Source organism: Zootoca vivipara, chromosome 11 (assembly GCF_963506605.1).
Source record: "Zootoca vivipara chromosome 11, rZooViv1.1, whole genome shotgun sequence".
Lineage (NCBI taxonomy): Eukaryota > Metazoa > Chordata > Lepidosauria > Squamata > Lacertidae > Zootoca > Zootoca vivipara.
Window position 1 is genome coordinate 19,878,997 of NC_083286.1, and position 27,586 is coordinate 19,906,582.

Consider the following 27,586-nt stretch of genomic DNA (forward strand, 5'->3'; position numbering starts at 1 on the left):
GTGGCATACCAAATAGGAGGCCAAATTTGTTAAGTAGATTGCCCTGAGCATATGGACCTTTCCCCTGCTGCCCATCAGTCGTGAAGGACACTTCACACTGTGGTAGAATCCACCCCCCACACCAGCGTTTTCTGTGACTTCTACCCTGCGTTGGTGTTGTGTTGAATCAACCCTAGGTTCCATGGTGCCATCAGTAAGTAAATGTAAAGGAAATAGGCAGTATCACTTACAGGGTTTCTACTGCTCAAACCCTAATTTAATCAGTGTTAACGGACTGCTAGATGGGCACTCAGAAGACACCCAAAAAGCCCAATTATTTCAGTGGCTTCTCTGTTCTTGGATTTTTGAACGCTTGACTTTTTAGTATTACTAAGTAGATTAGTATTACTAAGTACATTCAAGGACACTGAAAGAAAAGTCTGTATATTACCTGTTGTTGTTTTAAAAAAAGTTGTTGTACTCTTCTGCTGGCAAAGAATCCTTCACTAGATTTCCACCAAAATGGACTTGGAAGTGTCCTTCTCAGCTGAATACCCTACGGCCCACTGAGGCTCTGGGTGAAAATGATGAATGGGCAAATGATGTTGAAAAGCTGTGTCAGTTCAAGTAGCAGCTGCATAATCAGTTCCATCTTTGGGGGCCAGGAAGGAGCTCTGTGCCTAAGACACATATGGCTGGAGTCACACTCATTTTAGTAAACCATTCTGACAACCAACATCAAAAGCAAAACCCTTGAAAACGCGACATTAAAGAAAAAGGCAGATTCTCTCCTTTGTTGAGCTGGTTTTACGGCAGTGTATTTCTCACGCTTGGGGTGGTGGGGTTTCCAAATAGCAAAACATGGCAGAATTAGCCCTGTCTGTCTCCATTTCCGCTGTTTTCCTCACATCTGGCAGAGGCCTGCGACAAAAAGTAAGAAATTTTGTAATTGCAATATTTCATACATGCAGGAATTTTGTTTATTTATTTTGCTTTCCATGAGGAACCTCATTTTTTAATATATTACCAAAGTTCTGTATCCTCATTTAGATCCCCCCAAAAATACTTCTCCCATTTGAGAATGTGAGAACCCCCCCCCAAAAAAAACAGGGGAAACTAAGCAAAAGAAAACACCATCATCTTTCTTCTGACCTGTATAAAGCCCTATAGATTATGCCCCCTTAAGATATTCTTTGATGAATAACAATCAAATTATTGAAAACATCCTTGTTTATAAAATACATATTATTCATGCATGTCATAAAAGGAATTTTTCAAAATTGCACAGGAGATTTAAAAGATAGTTTTAAAATGAAAAGTTTCTGAGTTGAGAGGAAAGGGATTAAAGGGATATAATGAGAAACCGATGAAAAATGAGGTGGAAGCAGTCTCCTTTCAGAGTGTGCACAGAATAGCTGCATGAGAAGTTTTGTTAAGAGATGATGAGGAACAGCACTAAGTATCAGAGCAAATTGAAGAGTGAAAGTTATCAAAAGCCAAAAAGGACTATCGTGTTGCCACACTATGAGTCACAGCTCATTCCTTCATAGGAACTGATCCAGATTCAAAGTGTACAAAGCAGTAAACATGGGTCATAATGTTGAGTGTGTGTGTGTGGTAGCAGAACATTCAATGTTGTTTTAGCAGTTTTAACCACCATACAATCTCCATCGTGCCCCATGGTTAGCAGATTATTCACAACACAAAACTGATTCCCAGAAGCAGATTTATTCCATTAACCCAGGGCTGGCTTCATGATATGAAAATGCATGCGAAGATAGGGCTGTAACTTTATATAACAAAGAAATATGCCTTTGTGATCTATCAAAGCAATATCAGCACCTAGGTGCACAGATTCATCTAGCTAAACCAGGCATGAATCTCAAATTTGCAGGTCAGTTTCATGCATTTTTCTTTCCTTTTTCACTCTGCTAACTTGTCAAAGGCCATAGAGCATCTAGAAAACAGCTCAAATACTTGCCTCAGTGACTGACACTTCAGATGTTTGATTCAAGTCCCAGCAGCTGGGCAGTGTTTTCATTTAAAAAAATGGACCTGCTTAATGCTTTGAGCAAAATGGCCAGGAAATATGAAGCAGGAGCGATTGAGCCGCCTTTAGTGCCTGAGCAAGGTTGTCTGCTGTTTGAAATAAAAGGAGCAGGGGCTTTACTTAGCCGCCATTTACCCTCTTCCTCTCCCAAATTACTCTGGAGATAGGCTAAACTTGAAGCTATTCTCAAGTGTGTGCTTTGCCTCTAAATCTGCTTGCTTCCCATATGAAGTCCCCACCCCCAAAAAAGCTTGTACCTGCTTATTTATTTTTATTAATATATTTCTGTTCCACCCTTTACTAAAATGGTCACAGGCTGGTCTACAAAAAAAAGGAACATAAAACAAAACACATTGTAAGCAAAAACTTTTTTAAAAAAAACACCCCACATAAATTACATCATAATATACTTTGCAGCAGCATCATAAAAAATGACTTAACCCATTAGCCTCTAAAAGCCTGTCCAAAAAGGTGAGACTTAGGGTCAGACCAGCTGCTTTGTAGATTGGGCTCTCGAGGAGATGTAGTTAACCCTTTCCTTCCCAAAGCTGCCATCAGCTTGGAAGGGGGAAGAACAGTAAGTATACTGGTCTCTCCCAACCAACTATCCATTGAGGTGATAGCCTATTCAGACGGGCAATTTACATTTAGGAAAGGACACCTGAGGAAGCAGTTAAAGGGTTTCTCCCCGAGCAACATGACCTCTGTAGGTCTTTAAAGCATCTCATGTGGCTTCTGGCTGGCAAAACAAATCGTTGATCTCATGTACCAAGTCTAGTTTGACTCTTAGTCAGTGTGGCACCAAATGTGAACCATGGCATTCAGTGATTGGGTTCCATGTGTTTAAATTCCATTTATTTCGAGGACAGAAAGTTCCATAAGCACTTCAATCAAAGAGAGCTTCACCTTGAGTGACTTGTATCCATACTGAATTAATATTCATCCCATGGAGCCAGCCCAGCAACGAATAATTGTTTAGCCATCCCAGCTTATGCTACTGGCAACACCATGGCACATGTACAAATCTGGGGGGAGGAAATAATTTGTTTGTTCATATTTAAAACCCTTTAAAGGCTGTAACAACATGGAAAGAATCACTGAGCATATTTATGCTGTTAAGTTACTGCTGGTTTACACTTAAGTGGAAATATTCTTATGGATATTTGAATAATTCATCTTTCTTATTAGCTTTTTATGGAACGTGTTTAGCCTCAATGATTGCACTACTTAATCAGTGCTTGTAATAATTTTATGACAACCTAAATTCTGGTGGCCCCCTAATTAAGACCCATCATTTTCTGTAAATTCTAAAGGCAGTGTCAGAATTTAGCATTGTTGTAGGAGACCTGAAGTCTCAAGACATCACCTGATTAAGGGCAAAATTGGATTCCTTCACCAGTTCTTAGATTGAAATCTGTTTGCAAGTTATCAGTTTTTATTCTGTGTTTTTAGCAATGATGGGCAAGAGTGGAATTGCTTAACTGAGCAGGCAATTGCTTCAGAAATAAGAGTAACAGGCTCCACCCCGTCTTACCCTGTATGCTTTATCCTGTGTTGTTTCTCGCAAAATTAAAATGGGGATGGCACATTTGCCCACTTGAGGACTACACTAAATATATTTACAGCCTGATCCTAGCAAACAAACATTAAGACTGCAACTGCTCTGTATCACATTATTAACCAGACAACTGTGCAAGTAATCACTTAGTAAGCTGGGCACCTGCATTGCCCTGCCTAGTAGTAAGGAGAATTTTATCATAGATTTCTGATTCAGGAGCAGAAATAAAAGGTTTTCCTCACCCCTTAGCAGGAAAAAAGCATCAGCAAGATAAAGCAGGGGACCAGTTTACCAAATGTCCACTTGCATGTTGTGGTAAGTCATCACTTGCCAAATAGCTGTGTAGTCTCTATAGTCACTTGATGTCTGTGATTCATGCTTAAGGTTTTCCTATCATCGTGGAGCAATCAATGTCATCGTAATGATATTGCACTGGCATCGTTCCCGTTAGATTTAGGATTAGGAAAGAGACTCAGAAAACACCAATAGGACCCCATCGTCTTGCAAAATGTAAGCCCATTTTTCATTCCAAAATGCATAGCAAGTTATTAAAGAATAGGGAGATTATTATTTTTATCCTCCCTACGTCAAGGCTGAGGCTGACCCCAACGCAACCAAAATGTGCTGTAGATTCTAATCCTTGCGCTCTCGTTCTTGGCATTCTCACTCATCAGAGCCAACATGAGTCAACAGTGTGATGCAGCTGTGAAAAAAGCTAATGCTATTATAGGCTGCATTAACAGAAGTAGAGTGTCCCAATCAAGGAAAATAATAGTACCACTCTACTTTGCCTTGGTCAGACCACACGTGGAGTACTGTGTCCAGTTCTGGGTGTCACACTGACAAGCTGCAAAGCGTGCAGAGGAGGACACCTAAGATGCTGATCTGGAAACCAAGCCTTATGAGGAATTATTGAGGGAATTTGATATGTTTATGCTGGTAAAGAGGAGACTGAGAGGAGATATGGGTAGCCAACTTCAAATATCTAAAGGGCTTGCAGATGGAGGAAGCTTATTTTCTCCTGCTCCGGAGGTTAGGAGAAAGGCAATTCCAACCAACATCAGGAAATACTTTCTGACAGTAAGAGTTGCCCCATGAGAGGTTGTGGACTCTCCTTCCTTGGAGGTTTTTAAGCAGAGGTTGGATGGTCACCTGTAATGTCTGATCTATTTGTCCTGCATCACAGGGGGTTGGACTAGATAACCCTCAGGGTCCCTTCCAACTCTACATCAGGGATGAGAAACCTGTGGTCCTCCAAATGCTGTTGAGCTACAGCTCCCATAATCCCTGACCTCTGGCCATGCTGAATGGAGCAGAAGGCAGTTGGAGTCGAACGAGTAGCACAGATTCTCCATTCCTCTATAGCTTCAGGCCCGGCTCACCCATTGACTCTAGTGGCGCAATGCACCACGGTGCCTGGGCGATCAGGGGGCGCTGAGGGGCGCCCCAGCAAGTGGGGGAGCTTCGCGGCGGCCTCCCTTTTCCCTCCACCAGCCGCGCCGCGAGAGCAGGGAGGGAAGTGAGTGGAACAGGGGCACTAGGACCCTGTTCCGCTCTGCAGCGCCAGGGTCATCCCTCACCCCGGTGCTGCGTTTCATTGGTAGAGGTGACGCCACATGGTAGCACCTCTACCAATGAAACGCAGCACCCTGTTGGCGGGAAGGAACCCGCTGTGGCCCAGCCTGCCCAGGCACCCCGCTCCGCTGGGAGAAGGGAGGAAGGCCGCGCGGAGCAGCAGCGCCCCCTCCCCCACTCAATCCGGTGGCATCGGACAGGCAGGCGTCCTCCGGCACAGCGCGGCCCTGCTGTGAGGTGCGGGGGCCGCCGTGAGGCTCCCGCTGCCCGGCACGCCAGGTAAGAGTTTTCTTTTTTTTAAGAGTGGGGGGTGGCGCCCGAGGGATCCGTGCACCAAGGAGCCCGATGACCTTAAGACGGCCCTGTATAGCTTGAAGCCAAATATAATTGCTTGGCACTCTGCAAGTGTAGAACTAAAGCAGATTATAGGTTTGCATCCATGTTTGGGCTGGGGAGGCAGTGGAGATCATCCTTTCCCCTCTGTAGCTGCAGTGTTGAGAGGAAGCCTTAACTCGTCTCGCTCACCAGAGCATGGCTGACCATGGCAAGGGAGCTGAGCAAGATTGCTAAACCCTGCCACTCTTTAAAACATAATGTTTCAGCCTCAGATAATAGATATTTTAAGGCCTGCAAACAGCACCCTTCTCATGGTGAATGCACATAGGGGGGGAAGCAGGATCGTGGCAGTAGGCCTCAGCAACAACCTAGGCACCTTCACACAGCATTCTGTATACTCCCTAGGATCACACAAGCTGTATGTGGACAGGGACCTTTACAGATGGCAAAATGCAGAGGGTCAACAGAGCACAGGCTCTGCTTCTAGCCTATGCATATTCATTTCAACATATGAAAACAAACTCTGCATGCTTGCACTTAGGGCAGATTCATACCATACGGTAATGCACACCCAACACAAATGCACGCAACTTCCCCCAAAGAATCCTGGGAACTGCAGTTTGTTTTGGGCACTATACATTATATTATAATAATAATTCATTATTTATACCCCGCCCATCTGGCTGGGTTTCCCCCCACCCCGCCCACTCTGGGTGGCTTCCAACACACAGTAAAATACATTAAAATGTGACAGATTAAAAACTTCCCTAAACAGGGCTGCTGCATTCTGGATTAATTGCAGTTTCCGGGTCACCTTCAAGGGTAGCCCCACGTAGAGCGCATTGCAGTAGTCCAAGTGGGAGATAACCAGAGCATGCACTACTCTGGTGAGACAGTCTGCGGGCAGGTAGGGTCTCAACCTGCGTACCAGATGGAGCTGGTAGACAGCTGCCCTGGACACAGAATTAACCTGCGTCTCCATGGACAGCTGTGAGTCCAAAATGACTCCCAGGCTGCGCACCTGGTCCCTCAGGGGCACACTTATCCCATTCAGGACCAGGGAGTCCCCCACACCCACCCGCCCCGTCCCCCAGAAACAGTACTTCAGTCTTGTCAGGATTCAACCTCAATCTGTTAACCGCCACCCATCCTCCTACGGCCTCCAGGCACTCACACAGGACATTCACCACCCTCACTGGTTCTGATTTAAAAGAGAGGTAGAGCTGTGTTTCTGTGAGTAGGAACCTGCAGCTTCCAGGATTTTGTGGGGTAAACTAAGGTTGAGGAAGTCAGGACCACCAACGCAATTCTTCTATGCCTGTTGATCCTGTCTCCTGTCCGTAGGTTGAAGTCAAGGCTTACTACAATATCATCCCCTCCTAGATGTTCAGTGTACGCACATTCATACTGTGAACAGTGTCAAATGCTACTCTTTAGCTAAAGTACTCAAAAGTACATATTAATCTCCTATTTAGACCTCTGTAGTCCATGATACTTTAGTGCCAGGTTATAGAATGAACTCCCAATATTTTATTGCCCATTTTTGTTCACTTTCTCTTTGGACCCATTCAAAGAGCTTCAAATGTGGGGCGAGGGAGGAATGCCTAGGATAAAATTGCTTAAACATATCCATGTCATTAGCTAATCCAGTAGCACAATACCAACAAAAGCCTTGGCAAATTTTGTTCCTCTAGCCCTTTTCCAACTCATATATACCATCCAATCAGGCTTTGTTCCAATGATGGCCATGGTTCAAAGTATTTGCCAAACACAAACATCTCATTAAGCAAGCCAACAGCAGTGTTATTGACGGACACTAGATGCAGGAAAGGCATTTGAGCAATCTGCTAGCAAAACGCTGGAAATTTAATTTCTGGCTTCATCTTCTAGCTGCTACTCTATTGTTGTTCTAGGCCTATAGACTCTGTCAGCATGGCACAAAGCAATTGTATCCTTCGCCACTAACCCTTTAAAAGTCTCCCGAGATTTAAGAGATCACAACACAGATTAAACGTACACAGAACAGCACACTCCTACCAAGACAACATCCAGGGTTTTTCTCCATAAAAGATTCATGCCCGTTCAGAGCAATAGTGCAAAATTTGCAGAGGCATTTTCAAGGGCGTTTTTCTGTGTTTGCTTCAATATGGGCATCGGAAGAGATGCCTTAGGCACACAGTCTCAGCAAGACTCAAGATTGATTTTTCATGCTAGTAGTCCTCTTTGAGTTGTATACTCCTGGATACAGCTTTTACCCTGCTTAATAATAATAATAAAAACTCTCATGCTTTATCTTAAAACTAAATATGTGGATGCTTTGAAACAATGGCCCCATCTTTTTTCCAACTTGTCATTGCATTAGTCCACGATTAACTAGTGGAAATGACTTAATAGGATTTCCATAATTAAAGAACCCTAGTTGACTTCCTTTCCCCCAGGCAACTTACCCTGTTGGGGGGGGGGATGGGTCAACAAGCAGGGCCCCAGGTATCCCACCTTTCATGTCAGCACAATAGTGGTGGTTTAAGGGACTTGTTGGATCGAGACCCTAATGCGCCATATGCAGAAGACAGACAATACAGTATGTAAATGCAGAGTTTGTTGACAGTTAAGAGGGCTCAAAATATATGCTGGGTGACATTGAGAGTTCATAGTTTCACAAAATACTGTTTCTTTGTTGCTATTTAAAAACCCATTAGCCATATTCCCATTCTTAATTTTGTAGTGAATATGAGTGGGAATCAACCCACACACACAAGAGAGAGGTACATATGAGTCTCGTCATATGAATCTAGGCATGCAGAAGTCCTGCTGTGTTCCCTGGGACTTACCTTTAGTAGCATGCATCTGGTTGAAGTCCAAGGGTGCCAGTGGAAGCTTAGGGTGCATACTTCAGTAATAGTGTGGGGGCAGCACCTGTTATTGAAAATTTAAATTCCTCAGGTTAACTTTAACATAGCTAATCATATGTTTCATTATTTATTATTACAGTATTATTATTACCACATTGACTTCCAACCCATATCAAAATATTTTTTTAAAAAATAATAATACCGGTAGTTACATATTTACTCAGAAGCAAGTTCCACTGAGTTCAAGAGGGGCTTACTCCCAGGTAAATGGGTTCAGGATTAGCATCTAGTTTGACAGTGAACTGAAGCGAAAAAAGAGCAAATTAGTTCTTTGATCCCATAAATAAATTGTATATTTACAAGGCTTACATCTCAGGATAAATGCTTAGGCCAAGAAGATGTGCAAGGTAAGAGCAGGTAGATTCTGTAACACTTCCAGATTAAATGTTTTTGGGTTCACTGAAATCATTCAAGGTCATGGAGTTGTTTTAAGAGAAGGAAAGAATAATGCCCTTACATTCCTGCCCCATCCACTACCCCCCACCCAACAGATCTGTTCCCTGGATTTACTTCAGGCTTCAGATTCTATCTCAGAGATAAATTCATCCAACAAGAGAGCATGTCTTTTATTATAATACTGCCTCAGAGAAGGAAGTTCACCTCTTGGCAACCCTGTTTGCTATCTGTCTCCAAATACACAATAAATACTCTCAGTAGCACGTTCTGCGTATTTGATTTTCCACCACTAGACTGTATCAATCTCTCATCATTAACTCCTATAAAACACACTTTTTGAAAGGAAGGGGACTAATTCCAAGAGCCAAGGTCTGCCTTTCAGCCGGTTTTTTGACAGCTTATTAGAACTTTTCCAAGAACCTCAGAGCATGTTCTGCATGGGGCAAATGCCTATTAATTAGCTACCTGAGATACTTAATCCAAGGGTTGGGTAATTACTTCAACCCGTTCGCATTTTGCTTGGCTTAGTGTGATGTAGGAGGGACAATAAATACGGTATTTTTAAAATATGTTTATTGCACTCTCCCTGCCCTTACACAACCATGAGTGCAGTGTTGATTCCTAGTCTTCAGTGTCATCTCTTAAGCAGGGGACAGAGGCAGGCATGAACTGATATTGTCATGTTAAACCAGGGTGATTTGTATCTTCCTCTGAACTTTGGTTCCCTGTTCATGACAAAACACCGGACATTTGACTCACACCTTCCTTCCATCCAGTTTCAAGCTGGGGAACTACAGGGAACTGTACACACTAAACACACATCCAGAGCACGTTCTTCTCCTTAAAGAATTCTGGGCCCTGTAGTTCACCACTCACCGAGTTACAGTTCCCAGCTATCCTTCACAAACTACAGGGCCCAGAATTCTTTGAGGGAAAAATGTGTTTTTAGTTTGCTTTTTAAAGGTAGAGTGTGTGCACAAGCACTTATCCATTCACAGCAGTAACCTATTCAATTTTTAAAAGGCTATTGGAATTAAATAAGTGTCGAGTATAACCTATTCAATTTTTAAAAGGCTATTGGAATTAAATAAGTGTCGAGTACCCTAAGTTAAACCAAAAGAGAGAAACAAAAATACTTGCTACTTTCCTTTAGGGCAGGCACCCCCAAACTTCGGCCCTCCAGATGTTTTGGACTATAATTCCCATCTTCCCCGACCTCTGGTCCTGTTAGCTAGGGATCATGGGAGTTGTAGGCCAAAACATCTGGAGGGCCGCAGTTTGGGGATGCTTGCTTTAGGGGTTGTTGGCTTGAGATGCCTCCATTGGTTTTAGAAAGCTACAGCAAAGCAGCTCTTTGTGAGTTCCTGCTCATACGAGAGTTTCCCTGTGCAGGTGAGTGATAGACAGGAGAGGAGCGAAGCAGGACTAAAAAATTTCCAGGAACCCAGAATTCACAATGGCATTTCTTACATTTGCGACAGGGCCTTGGTGGCAACATCCCATTCGTATTGTGCTATCAGAGAAATGACATGCCTTGAAATGGGACCCATGGAGATGAGAGATAGGCTGCAATTAGCCAGGAACCCTGCAGTAAGCTGTATTCTCACAAGCATATAGAAATCTAATGTATCCCAGCTGCTTTGAGCTTTTCCCAAAGTAAACAGCTGGATGTGTTTTAGCTCATCCCAGGCGTAGCAGAAAGGTCCTAAAATGTATATAAAGATCTAACAGAACCTACAGCATGGAATTAAGAGTTGAAAAGGCACTTGAGTTGAAAAGCATCTTAAGAAACAAAGCACCCTCCAGTGTAATTCTGTAAAAGAATAAGCTAGATGGCTTATGTATCCCCGGTTATGTTTCGAAGCGTGCACAGTTTCTTTTCACTTAAGCATTTCTTGGTTTTAACTTCCATTGCACATAACAAGACTCAAATCTGTTTTAAATTCACACATTTAGGAAGTCCCAGCCTAGCGGGGGAGGGCAGGGGGACTTGGAAGTGATATTCAAGTTTCCTGACATGAAATAATCTTAGGAACACATGGTGCTGAAGGCAACACTGAACACTACATTCACTGAGTTTCAGAAATGATATGATAGCACTTACAGCTCAACTATAGGGATAAATGGTGCTGGACAAAAACATTTGGGGGGGGATATCCAACATTAGCCATACTTGATGAAATGAAGTCCATTGACAATCAGTGGGGCTACTCATGAGTATGACTGGATATCACCCATAATTCCAAAGGTGTTCCCCACCAAAATAATAATAATAGGAGTAACTATGCTGAAACCGCAAAGCTAAAAGTTGAAAATCATAAAATAATAATAATAATAATAATAATAATAATAATAATAATAATAATAATAATTTATTTATATCCCGCCCTCCCCAGCTAGAACCAGGCTCAGGGCAGCTAACATTAAAATCTATAATATATTAAGACATAAAATTCAGCAATCGACTGTAATACATCTTAAAATTGGATTAAAATCAAAATAAGATCAGATGGATACCCGCAAATAAAATAAGAGAACGTAATGATAACTGTTTTATAAAGAATGGAAGCTTTCTTTGGGCTATTAAAAAAATATAATATGATGAATTTGCAAACTGGATTTGAACTATGAGCAACAGAAATAGAGATTATCATATTAGGGTTATGGTATAAAATAGAGAAAATAGGGTACAGCAAATAAATAGAATGGAAAATCGGGTAGGCAGTTCATAAAAGAAAAGAAAAATATTACGTATTGGAATTATATGTGAAATTTGGGCAAATTTAATAAAATAAATTAATATCTATCTATCTATAGGAGTAATGGAAATTAAATGTTGCCCATATGCAAAAGAGGCTTAAATTTTGCAAATTCCGAAAACAGTGGAAGTGGATGTGGCCGACTTCCTACCCAACCACAGTGGGCACAATTTCAATATGAGAATCTCAAAATAGCCGCCACGCTTGCTGCATTTACAACTCATGGCTTGCCTCCTTACCGCAGCACATTTAGTCATTGAAACTTTATATCCCAATTAGCAGTTTCCTCTTCATCCCTTCCAATGATCACATCATATTTCATTTACCGAGCCTTTGCTCCCATTTCCATCTATGCCAACATTTATGTGTGGGGGTCGGGGGGGGGGGGGAGAGACGGCATTATTGCATTGCCATCTGGTCCACATTATATTAGAAAACAAGAAGACGATGACAGATTCCCGCTGAGGAAACCACACTGCGCTCTCGGTTTCCCATTCACTGCGGCCACTGGGTTGCTGCAGCTCTGAAGACTATTAAAAAGTTCGCTTTTATACTAAATGGTGTGGGTTTTTGACACCAGACGCCTTTTGGCAAGACGTTTTGCTGGCAGGTTTTGCGCTTTGTGCTAAAGGTGATCAAAAACATCCTGCCAAGATGGAACACAGAGGAACAACATCCAGTGGCCATCGTGGTCCTGAAATTCAAATTCAGTTGTGTCCCTGATTTCCATAGAATAGCCTTCCCCAATGTGGTGCCCTCCAAATATTTTGGTGCACAGTTGCTATCTGGGGGAAACCAGGTTGGTGAAGGCTCCCTTAGACCAGTGTTTCTCAACCAGTGTGCCTCCAGATGTTTTGGGACTACAACTCCCATCATCCCTAGCTAGCAAGACCAGTGGTCAGGAATGATGGGAGTTGTAGTCCCAAAACATCTGGAGGCACACTGGTTGAGAAACACTGCCTTAGACAAACCCTATTTTCTGTCTCTAAAGAATCACCCTTCTTGCTTTGCCATTTTTGACGACACAGACGACCTGCAACCCAAACGCTGCAGTGTTCTCACCTCCTAAGCAAGAGTGGGCCACTCCTGGGCACATCATCCCACAAATCTACACCCTTTTACAGAAAGCTATAAGTCAGGAGTGGACAGAAGGAATGGGAGTATTTATGGTAGATGGTGATTCGCAGTAGATTGGCAACAGTTTCTAACTCCTGTTTAGCAAGAGCAACAACAAAACGACCTAAGTTAGGTCACCGCTTGAAGGCTCCAAAATGACCTAAATCAGGTTACCGAAGAGAAGAAAGCTTGGAGCAATCAGGAGTGAACTTTGGTGTCCAGTTCTTGTTCTGAAAACAGATCACTAGATTCAGGATGTGTTCACTGTTCTTTCATGTAACTCTGACTCTGCTTGCAATGCACGCTAAGCCAAGCCTTGGCTTATGGTAAGAACATCCAAGCTACAGGAGAAGAGCTCTCAGACCCTCTGGTTGCTCCCTGGGTCCTTTCTGCTGTTGTACCATGCTGAGCTAAATCAAGGTTTGGATTAGCATGTCATCCAGCCTTGTTAAGCTCTCTCCTCTCTAACTACGAGCTGAAAGCGAGAACAAACCTTGGTTACAGCTTTAGGTTACTGAAGAGAGAGCTTAACTATGAATCCAGTTGGACGACACACTAAGCCAAACCTCAGCATGTTGCTGCAGCAAAAAAAGACCAGGGAAGAGTAAAGCAGCTGCTAGCGCCTCTCTGGGAGGTGATCTCAGGCTGTATTTTTCAGGCTCCAGGTGGTAGATGTTAGGGTTCTATTATAAAGCAGAGAAGATCTGACAAGCCTGGTGTCTGCCCACTGTAGGCTGTAAGAAGCTCAAATAACACTTAGCATTCTGTGGTGGCTACACAGCATGCTCAATTCTCATTGGGATGCTTTATATAGAGCCTTTAGCTCTATACATCTTGCATTCTTGTTTTCTTAAGGTATGTTGCACTTCAGCAAACCTCAAGGTTTTCCCTAGCATGCTAAGACATTTGCATGCTGCCTTTCCATAGTTCAAACCATGCTCAGGGCAGCTTACAACATGAAATAAATCACATACCTAATTACAAGCATAACAAAAGCAGTCACGAGCAATAAATAAAACAGCAAGAAGTACACAGCCAAATCGAACAATTCCCATACAGATCATAAGAATATCTAAAATAAAGGTGCAAAAAATTAATAGCAATAATAGCAATCACAGCCCTCTAATAAGAAACCCTAAACAACACCCTAGCTCAAGAGTTTGTTTAGCAGCCTCAGCTTCTGTAGCTGGAGTCAGTCAAGGCCCTGTCAGACCTGGTGGGAAAAGGCCTGCAAGGCAGGGAGAAGGTCTTCCAGGACTCGCAGCCAAGATGATGGCCTCATTCTGGCTCCATTTCTTTCAGCAACCCTCACCTTAGCTTGCTGTTAAGAAGGAGTGGCATTGGAAATGCTTCTTCTAAACTTCTGAAAGTGAGCACACATGTGGCCCAAAGCAGTGGTGGAAGGGAAGGTGTGTATTCACATAGAAAACATCAGTGGGTGGTTTTTGAGTTGCTGCTATCCCATTACAGGTATGGCCAGATCCATTGTGAGATTTAACAATCCAATAAACATTCTTAACTTGTAAAAGAAGGGAAGTGTTATAATCGGTTTACAGCTGCACACACACTGCTTCAATATGCCTACATTACATAGGCTGTGGAGGAGGAAATTGATACAGCATATGGCAGGAATATGTAAAGTCTTCAGCATTATGTCATGGCCAGAAGGGGAGGCATCCCTGATGTGAGATGGTTATAAGACTACAAGAACGTCCTTATCTTCATCTGTCAAATGTTAAAGGGAGGCAGTAATGCCACAAAGACAGGGCTGTTTGTTTTCGTGAACCAATGAATGAACCGTAGCAAAGAATTTGACTCGGGGTCCAGACTTGCTTTCCCCATCTAACCTACTCCGGAACCTATTTTTAGAGAGCACAGACACTAAGGCTTCCTTTGGTGTTTTGCCATCTCGAGCTGTGATTACAGACAAGACAAACTCAGGCTTGTAACATGTTGAGACTATTTTGGTCTCCCAGACTGCATGTGATAAAAAAGAGGGGGGAGGAAGACAGCCTTTTTGTAAAGAACCACAGTCATTGGAGCCTCTTTTCTACAGATGCATGCTAATGACTTCACTGTGGGAACAGTCGCATGCTTTGCAGTGCATTTCATGGTTTTTTTTGGAGCATATATATATATATATATATATATATATATATATATATATATATATATATATATAATACTAAGTTTAGCCACGGACAGAGCTGTCTAGTTGGGTGTTGTCCTTTATTGTTCGGCACCAGTTTATTCCCATGGGATTGATGACACTCACTACTTAGAACCAACCTGTGCAGGCTTTTAGGGTTGTTGATCGGCTACACATACCACAGAAATCTACTCTGGAATTGTGCACAATTTGCAACAGAGCACAGTAAGTCCATAGGCAGAGGGCGTTTCATCCCCTCACCGCAGGTGAGGGGGAAGGGGGTGGATCAGGGGGGAGGCTTTGTCGTGGGGGTAGGGGTGCCATTGAGCAGCAAAATGTCTTGGCCCAGTCTTGGCACTGGGTCGCCACTTCATACACCGCTTCAAAGGCTCCAAGCACCCAGCTTGGGAACTTCAGAAACCAACTTCAGAAAACAGCTTTGTCAGGTGTAAGTGGGGTGCATAGCTTGAACATAATGGCCTTGGGGGACAAATGGGGAAGCCCTGGAGGCCACAAGCAGCGTGTAAGCTGGAAGTTCTCCACCCCTGGCATATACATTAAAGAGGAGAAAGAGGGATAGACCTTTTCCATAGCCATTTTTACATGCAGAAAAGTTTTGACATGAAAGCCCCATGAAACTAGCTCTCCCCCAGGTCTATAATGCAGTGGGAAATGGCCGTGAGACAACTGAGGGCATTAACATTTGCTTTCCAAGGGAGAAATTCTCCTTGCTGCTCATTCCTTATATGAAATTATTAATTGCTCATCACAATGCAATCATTTCCATGCAAAACTAATTTCACAACTGGATTTTATAATTTCAGAAAGCATTTGAGTTCCTGCTTTGAATGCAAATATACCATAAATGCATACGCACTATTATTTAAAAAAGGACAGCAAATCTATCACAGCTGAGCAATAATTCTAGAGGGCTGCTTATCAATGCTTTCCATGAGGCTCAATTTCTGCTGCCGTATTCTTTAGAGATAGTTTGCATGCAAACGACGTTAAAATACGATTGCAATTTATTCTACAAATGATCTGTATCTTCCATAAAGCCTTGTCATGCAGTAAAACCAGTCCCATTCATTCGCTGCTGCAGTAATGGTAGTTTTACATATAACTATAATAATTTGGTATTGAGTTCAGATGGTCTCCAAAATTTGATAGGGATTCACCACTTTTACAAGCAAGATTCCAGTATTCGGCTGTGATCTAACTTTTAGACCATAGATGAATACAAGGGGGAGGGAAACAGGTCTGGTTCCTCATTACATGAACCTGGTTCATCTATTCATCTTCAGAAAGCTCTGAAAATGTGTGACACAGACCAAGTGTGAGTCTCACCATTGCAGAGATAACCTCCCGTCCCAACTGAGTGCTCCGTGTGAACACATCATCACTTACAGCCCAGTTTGCACCATCCGCCCCATTTTTCAGTGGGAGAGAAATTGCATGTACCACATCTCTATACATGTGCACTCAGAGGACCGACTGTAGGCTAACTAAGGCTGAGAAAGAGGAACTTGTATACTCCTTGGCCCCGCAATTTTGGCAGCATCCCCAGTTAAATGTATAAAGCAGGGAATAATGTTTTTGCATTGGAGGAGACCATACAGGAATAGTCGTTCACCTGTGTAGCATGACCTTGGTCCAGAAAGAGTTTCAAGTTTTCCCCCCTACATTTTCCTTTGTTTCCCCCTTCATTTCCCCCTGCAAGCATTGTTGTGTATGTGTGAGTAGGTGTAAAGCCTGTGGTCCACAGCAGGCTAAAAGGTAAAGGTAAAGGGACCCCTGACCGTTAAGTCCAGTCGCGGACGACTCTGGGGTTGCGGCGCTCATCTCGCTTTACTGCCCATGGGAGCTGGTGTACAGTTTCCAGGTCATGTGGCCAGCATGACTAAGCCGCTTCTGGTGAACCAGAGCAGCATAAGGAAACGCCGTTTACCTTCCTGCTGTAGCGGTACCTATTTATCTACTTGCACTTTGACGTGCTTTCAAACTGCTAGGTTGGCAGGAGCTGGGAATGAGGAACGGGAGCTCACCCCGTCGCGGGGATTCGAACTGCCGACCTTCTGATTGTCAAGCCCTAGGCTCTGTGGTTTAGACCACAGCACACCCCGCACAGCAGGCTATACAACTACAAAAAAAAATGAAATCACTGAAAAAAAATATTTTTTGATGCATTTTCTCCCTTAATTTTCTGTATGGTAGTTGGTGGGTACATTCAAATCATTTATTTATTTAGGTATGCTTAAAAGGATTAACTGTACTAAAAAGGCCAGCTGCTGCAGGGAGATTTCCTAGGAGCTGCAATATACCATAAAATGGCAAGGTTTCTGCAGAAGCAGGAAGGGAGATATCTGGAATCGAAGATTGGCACAACTCTCTGGAGAAAGAGATACACATTGAGGATGTTTCGTTTACTTTTCAAATTTCGACTGAAAAATACCACTTGGAATGGGGAGGAGGGTTGAGTTTTCTCAGTCTTCCTTAGATAGAGACCAGACTAAAACTTATGTGAGTGCTCAACTAGATGTGATGCAGACAACCAAACCATGATAGGGGTTCACCTCTCAAGAGCCAAAGAACGATATAACTCATTCGGGGCTTCTGCTCCAAACTCTACGATGTGCCATATGGCAAACTACTTTTGATCTATCTCAAAAATAGCCTCAGTAGGTCTTTAGGTTGTGACCAGTTACTGGATCGTGCAGGAGCACTTGATACTGGGACCATCCCGAGTCCCTCATCCCCACATCTTTAAGAGTTGTTTTCAAAATGCAAGAGTTGTGTCTACAGCAGGGTTTCTCAAACTTGGGTCTCCAGCTGTTTTTAGACTACTATTGCCATCATCCCTGACCACTGGCCGTGCTATCTAGGGATGATGGGAGTTGTATTCCAACAACAGCTGGAGACCCAAGTTAGGGAAACCCTGATCCAGAAAATGTCTTTAAATGGATTAACTCTGACCGTAACCATTTCCCCCCCTGTGCTTTTCTGCTGACCTCTTTATGATATTTGTTGCAGGAGTGATTCGGGAGAGTTATCTCAAAGGGCATGATCAACTGGTGCCGGTCACCCTCCTGGCCATTGCAGTCATTCTTGCCTTTGTCATGGGGGCTGTCTTCTCGGGGATCATAGTATACTGCATCTGTGACCATCGGCGCAGAGACGTGACCATTGTGCAGAGGAAGGAGAAGGAGCTGACCCAATCCCGCAGGGGCTCCATGAGCAGCGTCACCAAGCTCAGTGGCCTCTTTGGGGACACGCAGTCCAAAGAGCCAAAGCCTGAAGCCATCCTCACCCCGCTGATGCACAATGGCAAGCTTGCTACGCCGGGCAGCACCGCCAAGATGCTCATCAAAGCAGACCAGCATCACTTGGACTTGGCCGCTCTACCAACTCCAGAGTCGACCCCGACGCTTCAGCAGAAGAGGAAGCCCAGCCGCGGCAGCAGAGACTGGGAGAGGAACCAGAACCTCATCAATGCCTGCACAAAAGACATCCCCCCTATGGCATCCCCCGTGATCCCCACAGATCTCCCCCTCAGGGCTTCTCCCAGCCACATCTCCAGCGTCGTCGTCCTGCCCATTTCTCAGCAAGGCTACCAGCACGAGTACGTCGACCAGCCCAAAATGAGCGACATGGCGCAGATGGCTATGGAGGACCAAAACGCCACCCTCGAGTACAAAACCATCAAGGACCATCTCAGCGGCAAAAGCCCCAACCACGGGGTGAACCTGGTGGAGAACCTGGATAGCATGCCGCCCAAAGTACCCCAGAGGGAAGCCTCCCTGGGGCCTCCTGGGGCCTCCCTCGCCCAGGGCGGCCTGGGCAAGCGATTGGAAATGCATTCTTCTGCTTATAACGTGGACTACAAGAGAAACTACGCCACGAACTCGCTTACGAGAAATCACCAGGCCTCCACTCTCAAAAGGAATAACACTAATTCTTCTAATTCTTCCCACCTCTCGAGAAATCAGAGCTTTGGCAGGGGGGACAACCCCCCTCCTGCCCCACAGAGGGTGGACTCTATACAGGTCCACGCTGCTCAGGGTCAGACCGTGACTGTATCTAGGCAGCCCAGCCTCACGACATACAACTCGCTGACAAGATCAGGGTTGAAACGCACACCGTCATTAAAACCAGACGTACCCCCCAAGCCCTCCTTCTCCCCTCTTTCCACGTCTATGAAGCCTAACGATGCATGTACATAATCACCGTGGGGTGGGGGTGGGGAACAGCAGGTGACCAGAGTACGCCGTTACAAAGGCAGTGTTCAGCAACTGCAATGCTCTTTTTCAACTGACCAGGAATCTGCCTGAGCCTGAGGATGCATTGCTCTCTGGGGGAAAGTGGAATATTTTTTATTTTTTAAGGGAGGGGGAGGGAACAGTTGGGTCATGCAATACATGGTTTGCAACTGTAGGACCCACCCCCGCGATGCAACAGCTCTTTTACTCAAAAGACTAACCACAAAACATTGAGCCAAAAGCACACACGTGAATGATGACTGTGATAACTTCACTCAGAAACTGCACATTGCGCAATTTCGGATCTGGGAACTGAGTGCTTTGAAAGCAAAAACGGAAATGGGGGAAATGACAACCCCCAAACAAAAGGAAAACGGAAAGGAAGGAAGGAATTCATTGATTAAGCTAACTCTTAACTGAACTCTGGCAGACGTTTACTCTGTGCAGGTACTGTGAAATGCTCATCAGTGTTACAGCCATTTGGTTATAGCCGATTGCCATGTTGGGCAACCCCTCTGTCCTAGGTTTCCGCTCCTCTTCTCTTTTAATGAATAACATGTGACTGTTAACGCAAGTAACTCCTATTATTTATTGTTCATCCTTTTGTCTTTTTTTTTATTATTCCTAAGGAAATTACTTCTGCATATCATCATATGAGCAGCTCTCTCCAGAAGGAAAAAAAAAGCAAATTACGTTGAAAATTATGCCTATTTAACGTGAAACCCATTAACTGGAGTAATTAAAACTCTTTTTATTTTTCCAATAAATTCACTGAGTTAAATAAGTTGAAGGTGGAATTCTGAACTTTTGTGTTTGGACTCTCTGATCTCTTTCTGGAAAAAACAAAACAAAAAAAGGGGGGAGTATTTATTTAAATGTCAGATAAGCTTGCCTTTCAGCCTCCATGCAGGGCAGTAGTCAAAGAGAAACCACCCGGTTCCACAACAAGGTTCCTATCTTCCTACAGTAACTTCCTGCAGCAGCAGCATTGAAAGCTGCCCTCCTTGGCCCCATTGCTGTGAATATGGTTTTGTCAATAGCTCATCATTTCTGTGAAGGCACCAGCTTTGTTCTCTGCCATCCCATTTCACCCTTGCATGTGAGATGGCAAACAAAATCCACAAACGCAGCGGACTCATCCATATGCTGGCTTTTGCCGTGCATAGCTCACGGTCTTAACCGCACAAGGGCAGGGAGGGGAGAGCGTTGTTCGTCGGTGGAAAACACATCTGTGAATGCCCTACTTTCTTCCACATGTAAATTTGTGCCTTACGCCCTTCGGTTGTGTATCTTTGTGAGCTGTCGTGTGTGCCCCCTTTCCCTTTAGAATAAATCAAATATTTATTTATCTCCATCCTCAATTACTCCCCTGGAGAATGTGCACATTTCAAGGAAGAATATTGAGGTTACTGTAGCAGCGACACTCCAGCTCATCGGAAGGCAAGGCAGTAACAATGCACATTGCTTCAGTGTGACTTTTCCAGTTTTGGTTGTCAGACCACCCCTTGGGCTATGCTGGCAGTATCATCGCCGTACTGCGGGCAGTGTTTTCCTTCTACCCGAATCTTTTCGTATCCCTTCTGCATAGTGATGTAGTCTTACTCACAAACCAGCAAAGAAGTCATTAAAGGACTGTCATCAAAAGTCTGGTGTGACAAGTGAAGGCAAGCACTAGGTGCTGTCTGGCAAAGCAAAACAAAAACAGGCACCCTCGCACAGCGTTTATGTACAGCACATACAATGAAATGGAAATTAATATACAGCAGGCTGGCTCCTGCTGGTTCCCAATAACAGAAGGATGCTGCATAACCCCTTTTTAATTTTTTAAAAAAGTGGAGGGGCTCCCACTTTGATTTAATTTGCTCCCATTTGTGGGGTTTGAAGTGTGGGTGCACAGTGTGGGTGGGTCTCACAATTTCTGGGTGGTTCATGCACAAGCATGTATTTTGTTTTTAATAACTATGTCAACATACTGTAGCAAAAGGTGGTGTGTGTGTGTGTGTGTATGTGTGTTTTATATTGCCTGGATAGAATGTTTGAGAGGGAGGATATAGTTATTTTGGTTTGTTTTTTCTTTTCTTTTTTAAAAAATAGAAGGGTTTTTATACTTCACTTGGATTTATTTTGCTGGATTTGGGAAGGAGGGGGCATTTTGTTTTTGAATGATAAAGAAAGGAAAACTTCTCAAGTTGGTTAGCACATAGGCGGTCGTTTAGAGAGGCTGGATGATCAAAACCAAAGTGTGTATACCAAGGGTGCTTGCATTCTCCCTGCTTTCAACTCTGCCTCTTTAACTAAACTGGTTCGTTCGCCATTCATGAACTATGCTTACTGAAGTCAAAGCTGTGTTTCTTGTTGGGGGTTTTTCGTTTGGCTTTGTTTCTTCATTTCTTCCTAAGCTGCAGGTGGCGGGCGACTCATCAGCAAAGAAAAGGAGCAATGCAGTCTTTCCCTCCCCAAGCTCAACCCTCTGAGTTGCGAAGGGCACAGTGGCCCCCTCCCTGCATCTTAACAAAGCATTCTGTCATGATGTAGAAATGAATAATCACTGCAGCTTTGTACAGAGATCTCTGCCTTTGTAATATACACCCTGACAAAGACTGGGTTAACCTTGAGGTGCCCATTTTGTACTTGAGTGTGGTGTTTTTTTCCCCTGTCCAGATCCTTCCCTTGCTCCCCCCCCCCACCTGACACCTCTCCCCACCCCCATTTTGCGTGAAGAGGTTCTTAGACCTAAGTGTGCCTTTGCTTTCCACTCTTGCTATACACTGGTTAGACGCAACCAATTCGGACTCTCATTTGTTGTAAAGTTGTAAAATATTGTGATGTCACCAAACGTCCCTTCATCTCCACGTTCCCTTAACATCTGATTCACGATTAAATGTATGTTGTTTTAAAAAAAAGGAAAGCAAAAAAAAAAATGAATAAAAATTAAGATTTTAAAAATAGAAAAAGAAAAAAAATGGCAAGGTAAAGGGGAGGGGGAGAGTCTTTTGATGACATAAAGTAATAAAACCAGACTGTTCTACCTTCTATATTTTGTCTCCTGGTTCTTCTTTCTTGATTAGTGCTAAATAATACAAAAATAGAAGCTGTTGTTTTTTAAGTGGATACCAACATAATATAATTGGTGGCTCTCTGGGTTGCAGAAGAGCAGCTCTCAGCAAAATCATTGGGCTTGCTACGCTAGACAAAAAGTGGCTAGAACTAGAAGCCAAGGTCGCTCCACACACCTGCAGCTCCACAAGTCACAACTCACACTGGTGTTAGGTAGCTGCACAAAATGCAAAGACTGCACTGATTAGATGGGCAGCACAGCAAGACCATGGTGCGCCAGCCAGGGGTGGAGGAAGGGGGTGCGGTGGGGGTGGACTGCCCCAGATGTCACCACTGGGGGGTGACAAAATGCCGGGTGGCACTCACAGCAGGGCCGGCAGCACGCTCGAGCCACACGTCTCTCCTGGGAGAGACGCAGTGGCTTGGGTGCACGCAGGCTCTGCGCTGCCCAAACAATCCACCCACTGCCTTCCCCCTCAGCTGTAGGGCAGCTAAGTCAGAGGAGGCAGGCAGACTCTGGAGGCCCCGTGCTCGTGCCGCCCCTTGGGCCAGCAGTGGCATTAAGCAAAGTCCTGCCTCTGTTAACATGAAATGGGATCACCATTTCCACCCTTCAGACCCAATGCACAGGAAACACACTGAGACACACAGACTGGGCAACCACAGAACCATGGGATTTTAGAGTTGGAAGGGTCTCCAGGGGTCATCTAGTCCACCCACCCCCCTTTGCAACGCAGGAATCTCAGCTAAAGCATCCTTAACAGGTGGCCACTGATTTGGAATTTGGAAGCACACAGCTGCCACCCCTTGCCAACCAGGGACCACATGTTCATGGGTCACACTAAAAAGTGGGCAGAGAAGAGGCAATGGGTGAGAAGTACCTAAAACAAAGGTACACAGAGTGATTGCCAGGTCACAGCATGTAGGCTGCCAAATTACCTGTACCGGTGCAAATGCTCTAGTGCAGTGGTCACCTTCTGCAAACATCCATGGGGCCAGTTGCCATTGTGGTCCATCCGTGTTCTGGGAGGCTTTTTCAAACCCACAGATGCACCGACCGGCATTGAAAGACACAACTGGGAAGGTTTTGCAGGCTAGTAACTTTGGCGGACTCATTTGCAAGGCTGATAAAATACAAGCCATTGTGGTGGTGGTGGTGAAGAATGGAGGGACTCAACATTTTCCATAGAAACAGTAACAATGCATTAAAACCTACCCCATTAGAACGATCCTTACATTTTTATGACAAAAAGGTTCCCAAACCCTGCTACTAATCAGATATGGTGACATGCTACCCACGAATAAACAAAATTGCTAACTTCTTATTAGTTCCAGAAATGTGAACCACTTTTTTTAAATTTATGATTTCATTTTGCTAGCCTGATCCAAAGACCCAGAGAAATATTCCTGTACACACACACACAGCATTTGGGGGGTTGGTGTATGGAAGAACACAGTTTTCTAGATAATCTGTAGAAGGAATGAGAAATCTGTGGCCCTCCAGGTGTTATTGGACTATAATTCCCATCCTTTCTGACCACGGGTCATGCTGGTTGGGTCTGATGGGAGATGACACGTAACGGACCACCGGTTCCCCATTCTGGTAACTGCATCAACATTCTCTCCTGATAAAAAGTACACAACCATTTTCTGGATGTGCTGTCGCTTTCCATTTTCAGTGGCAGTTCTACTCAGAGCACAACTGTTGAACTCTCTCCCACCCCACACAAAGCGGCATGTGCAAGTTCCCGCATGAGCTCAATTGGCCAAAGGTTACATTTGGAAGAGGGGGGACCAAAAGTGGCATTCGCTTCTTAAAGACCTACTTGGTTCACGGTTTTATTCTTTGCCCACCATCTTGCTCTATGTGTACTGAGCTCATTTGTCATCATCATTGATGAGGTACTTCTGTGCTGGCACAGTCTTTCATCAGATTTCTTGACATGTGAAATAGCCCGTAAAGACTTTTGCCAATACAACTCATAGATGACCTGGAATACAACAGACTAGGCTACAGTTCCAAGTGGAGCATACACCCCCAAAACTGCAGTTGGGAATGGTAAGTGAACTTAATTATTTTGCTTAGCACCCTCTTTCCTCAGTGCCTCATAACCACCACCAATGAATTTATGTTCATAGTATTCCAAATCTTCAACACAGTCCCATAAGTTCAAAATTGTGAGATTTAGGGAGAGAAAACTGCTGTGCCCATCTCAACAGGTGGAGTTAATGTTGCTTTAACTGTGGCACACAAGGCATTCCATCAAAGCACCTATTTTCTTGTGTGTTATAATTGTTACATTTAAGACTTCCAAACTTGTACAACACTGCTGTGTCTGCTTTCTACACCCTTTCGTGCCATATCATCCATACCATCCCTCTGAGAGGAAGATGTACTTCAGCTCTCTTCAGCTGTAACCTTTAGGTATTAAAACCAGTAGCCTCGAACACAGGTGCTCAGTTTTGCAAGTTTGGGACTTTAAATGCCAGTGCTCTCCTGCAGCAACATGGGCAGCAGAAGCCAACTATGACTGCATAAGCAGAGAAAGCTGCATAGAGTCCCTTACGTGGCCCTTCTCAAGGTAAGCATCTCTGGCATAGATTGCTCCCGCCTTCTGTGCCAGTATTTAATGCCGTCAACTATGCAGCACTTTGATTTCAGAGCCAGATGAGATGCAGGCATATCCAAGTGGTAAATTCCTTTTGGTTGTCCTGTCAGGGCCAAATTCACCCTTAATTCAATATCCATTATCACTTGGAAGTCTTGTAGTCGCTGTATCATCTGGATTTCAAATTAATTTCTCCAGACACTTTGGAACAAGAATGACTTTCAGATGCTCTCTGTTTACCAAACATACTGTTCCCTTTGTAACAGAGGAGGACGACAGCCACGTTTTTGCTCTTAAAGCATTTCTGAGCTGTTCTAGAAGCGGGATGATGACTTTTGCTTCAAGAAGAAAAGAGAAAGTATTCCCCTGCACCACCACCCCACCGCAGCCCCCCAAAGGTGGTTAAACCATTTGAGTTGTTGCTTAGAGTATAATTCAGAAATGATGGCAATGAAGCCAATGTTGTTGAAAAGAGCAGCTCAGTACTGCCACGAAGACCAGCTTCGGATGGTACCAAATTACACGTCAGGCAGACTTTCATTATACTGTGAAGACATGCAATCGGCCTATAATATAGTACATACTGCAGTGAAATTATGAGTATGAGTTGTATCTGATGTGAAGTAGCTGCAGTTCATAACTGATGAGCCAACCAAAAACTTTCCTGCTGGTTTTAGTACGAAGGGCGGGTGCCAGGAGCCAAGGAAGGCCACATTGTTTTCTGACCTTCACAGTTTGAGGCAAAGTCCCTTCCGCCATAGGAGGAGGGGAGATTGTAGGCACCACGAAGCCTACACATGATGGAGAAATGGTTGCAATTCCCCCCCAGCCCACTGGCTGGCTCCCGGCCGCGGCGCTCCCTTGGCGCATCCAATCGGAACGCTCCAAGGGGGCACGGCTCACTGATTTAAGCAAGCACACGGGAAGGAATCGGCCTCTCTCTCTTTCACAGGACCCCCCAGCTGCTGTGTTTTTCCCGCCCACTTTAGGCAAGTTTCTCCTCAGACATTGCTATGGACTTTGGTTGGTCGCCGTTGAGGGGCCTGGTAGGAATTTTTCCACTTGGCAAATTGGCTCTGGCCTGGTGGTTTTCGCCTACCTCGTAGCAACTTGTCACAACTTTGGTTTTGGCTGTAGGCATTGGATTATCTCTGAAAGGTTACAGGTGGGGGGGGGAGGTTGCTGCCATCACCTCCCCCAAAATGCTGAAGGGTACTCCCCTAAGGAGTCCAGGGCATGGCCATGTCCGAAGCCGTGGTAGGTAAGGGCTTAAGGCCTAGTGGTGGCCCCGGGGTGAGTTCCTAGTTGATCTGCATTGCAGGGCTCACCCAATGGTGGTTAACCCTTCAAAGACTGCCAGCAGAGCGGGCTGGAATCGGATATAGACGGTTAGATCCAATGCCTAAGCCAATACCTATCTGCAACCGTAATCAATAAAATTGTGGCCTTATACACCCATTAACCTTATGCAATGCGTCTTGCGTCTTTATTTATTCCGGGGATGGTTCAGGGTATCGCCACACAATATGCTTCTTGATTCTAGTTGCTGAGAATCGCAAGTAGGAAGAGAGTTGTCACGCTCAGGTCCTGCTTGTGAGCTTCCCGTACACATGTGGTTGGCAGCCATGAGAACAGAATGCTGGACTCAGTGGGACTTCGGCTTCCTATGTTCTTTACCTCTTGGAGTGGGTGAGGCTGTGGGAGTACATAAAGGAACTGTTTATAAAACTGGTTGGCGTGGAGAGAGAGAACTCCAGCCAAAGGTGACAGAGAAGTAACCTCTATTCTCTCACAGGGGCCATTCCCCATAGGCTTTGTGTGATGATAGATCAGCACATCTAATTCCTTTACCACACAAAGGAACCCTAAACAGAATTATCAACCGATTTGTTTGGTTCCAGTTTCAAGGAAAGCAGAATAGACAGGCCCTAGCATTCTAGGTCATCTGCTTACAAGCACTGAGCACTACCCCAGGCAGCCGAGAAACTGCATTTCAACACACACACACCAAAAAAACCCATCTGTAGTGACTGCACCTGGCATTCTGGGAAATTAAAATGGCAACTTGGACTGCCATGTAAGCATCAACCTTAATAGAGGGTCTACCAAAGAGCATTTTGCCTGGAGTTCTTCCCCAAAAAATGGAAATGAAGAGATCCAATATGATAGTAAGAAATTCATGTCTAAGCCGCAGCCCTGCAAAAAAATGCCAACTTCATGGTAAAAGCCAGCATCCCTCCCCAACGATGATACTGAAAACAATTGTCAGTAGAGGGCATTGCTATTGTCTTCCATTTTGCCTGCGAATGGTCCATAGGAAATCCAAGTAAGTGGAAGGATAAATGAGGACGCAAAACAACATGCATGGTGAAATATGAAGCATTTCCCCTCTTGCTAAGCGCTGGGAGGATGTCAACACAAGGAATGAATTATTCAGCAACACTATGTCAAGTTAATTCTTCAGGTTTGGATAGGTAGGGAGAAGGGGCTTGCAGGAGGAAAGCAGTGGGGCTTTGCACATTTTAATCAATGCAATGGCATTAAGATTCATTGTATTAATGGTCATCATGATATCCTCATTTAGAATGTCATCATGAAATATGGAACTGCATTGCAAACCAGCATACATTTGCATAATATAGTGTGCTATTAACAGACCAAGACTGCTTTTTTTTAATATAAAGAAATCCTAGCTCACTGGGTCTGTTTCTGGGACCCTTATCATTATGGGTATTTCTTCTCCCATTATGAGTAATCATTAGGGATCACGGCAACATGATATGGCCAAGAGTAAATCAATGAAGTCATTTCTGGTCAGCACAGCAGCAATTTGG

General features: G+C 44.2%; 1 protein-coding gene across 6 annotated transcripts in view; it reads left to right on the forward strand.

Moving 5' to 3' along the window:
- SEMA6A (semaphorin 6A) overlaps nucleotides 1–26,774 on the forward strand; it is a 185,311-nt gene extending 158,537 nt beyond the window's left edge. For all 6 annotated transcript variants that reach the window (XM_035100287.2, XM_035100288.2, XM_035100290.2 and 3 more), the window contains one exon: nucleotides 17,861–26,774. In XM_035100287.2, the coding sequence (XP_034956178.2) occupies nucleotides 17,861–19,050 (1,190 nt within the window). In that variant the 3' untranslated portion in view covers nucleotides 19,051–26,774. The remainder of the gene's footprint in view (nucleotides 1–17,860) is intronic.
- The last annotated feature ends 812 nt before the right edge of the window (nucleotides 26,775–27,586 follow it).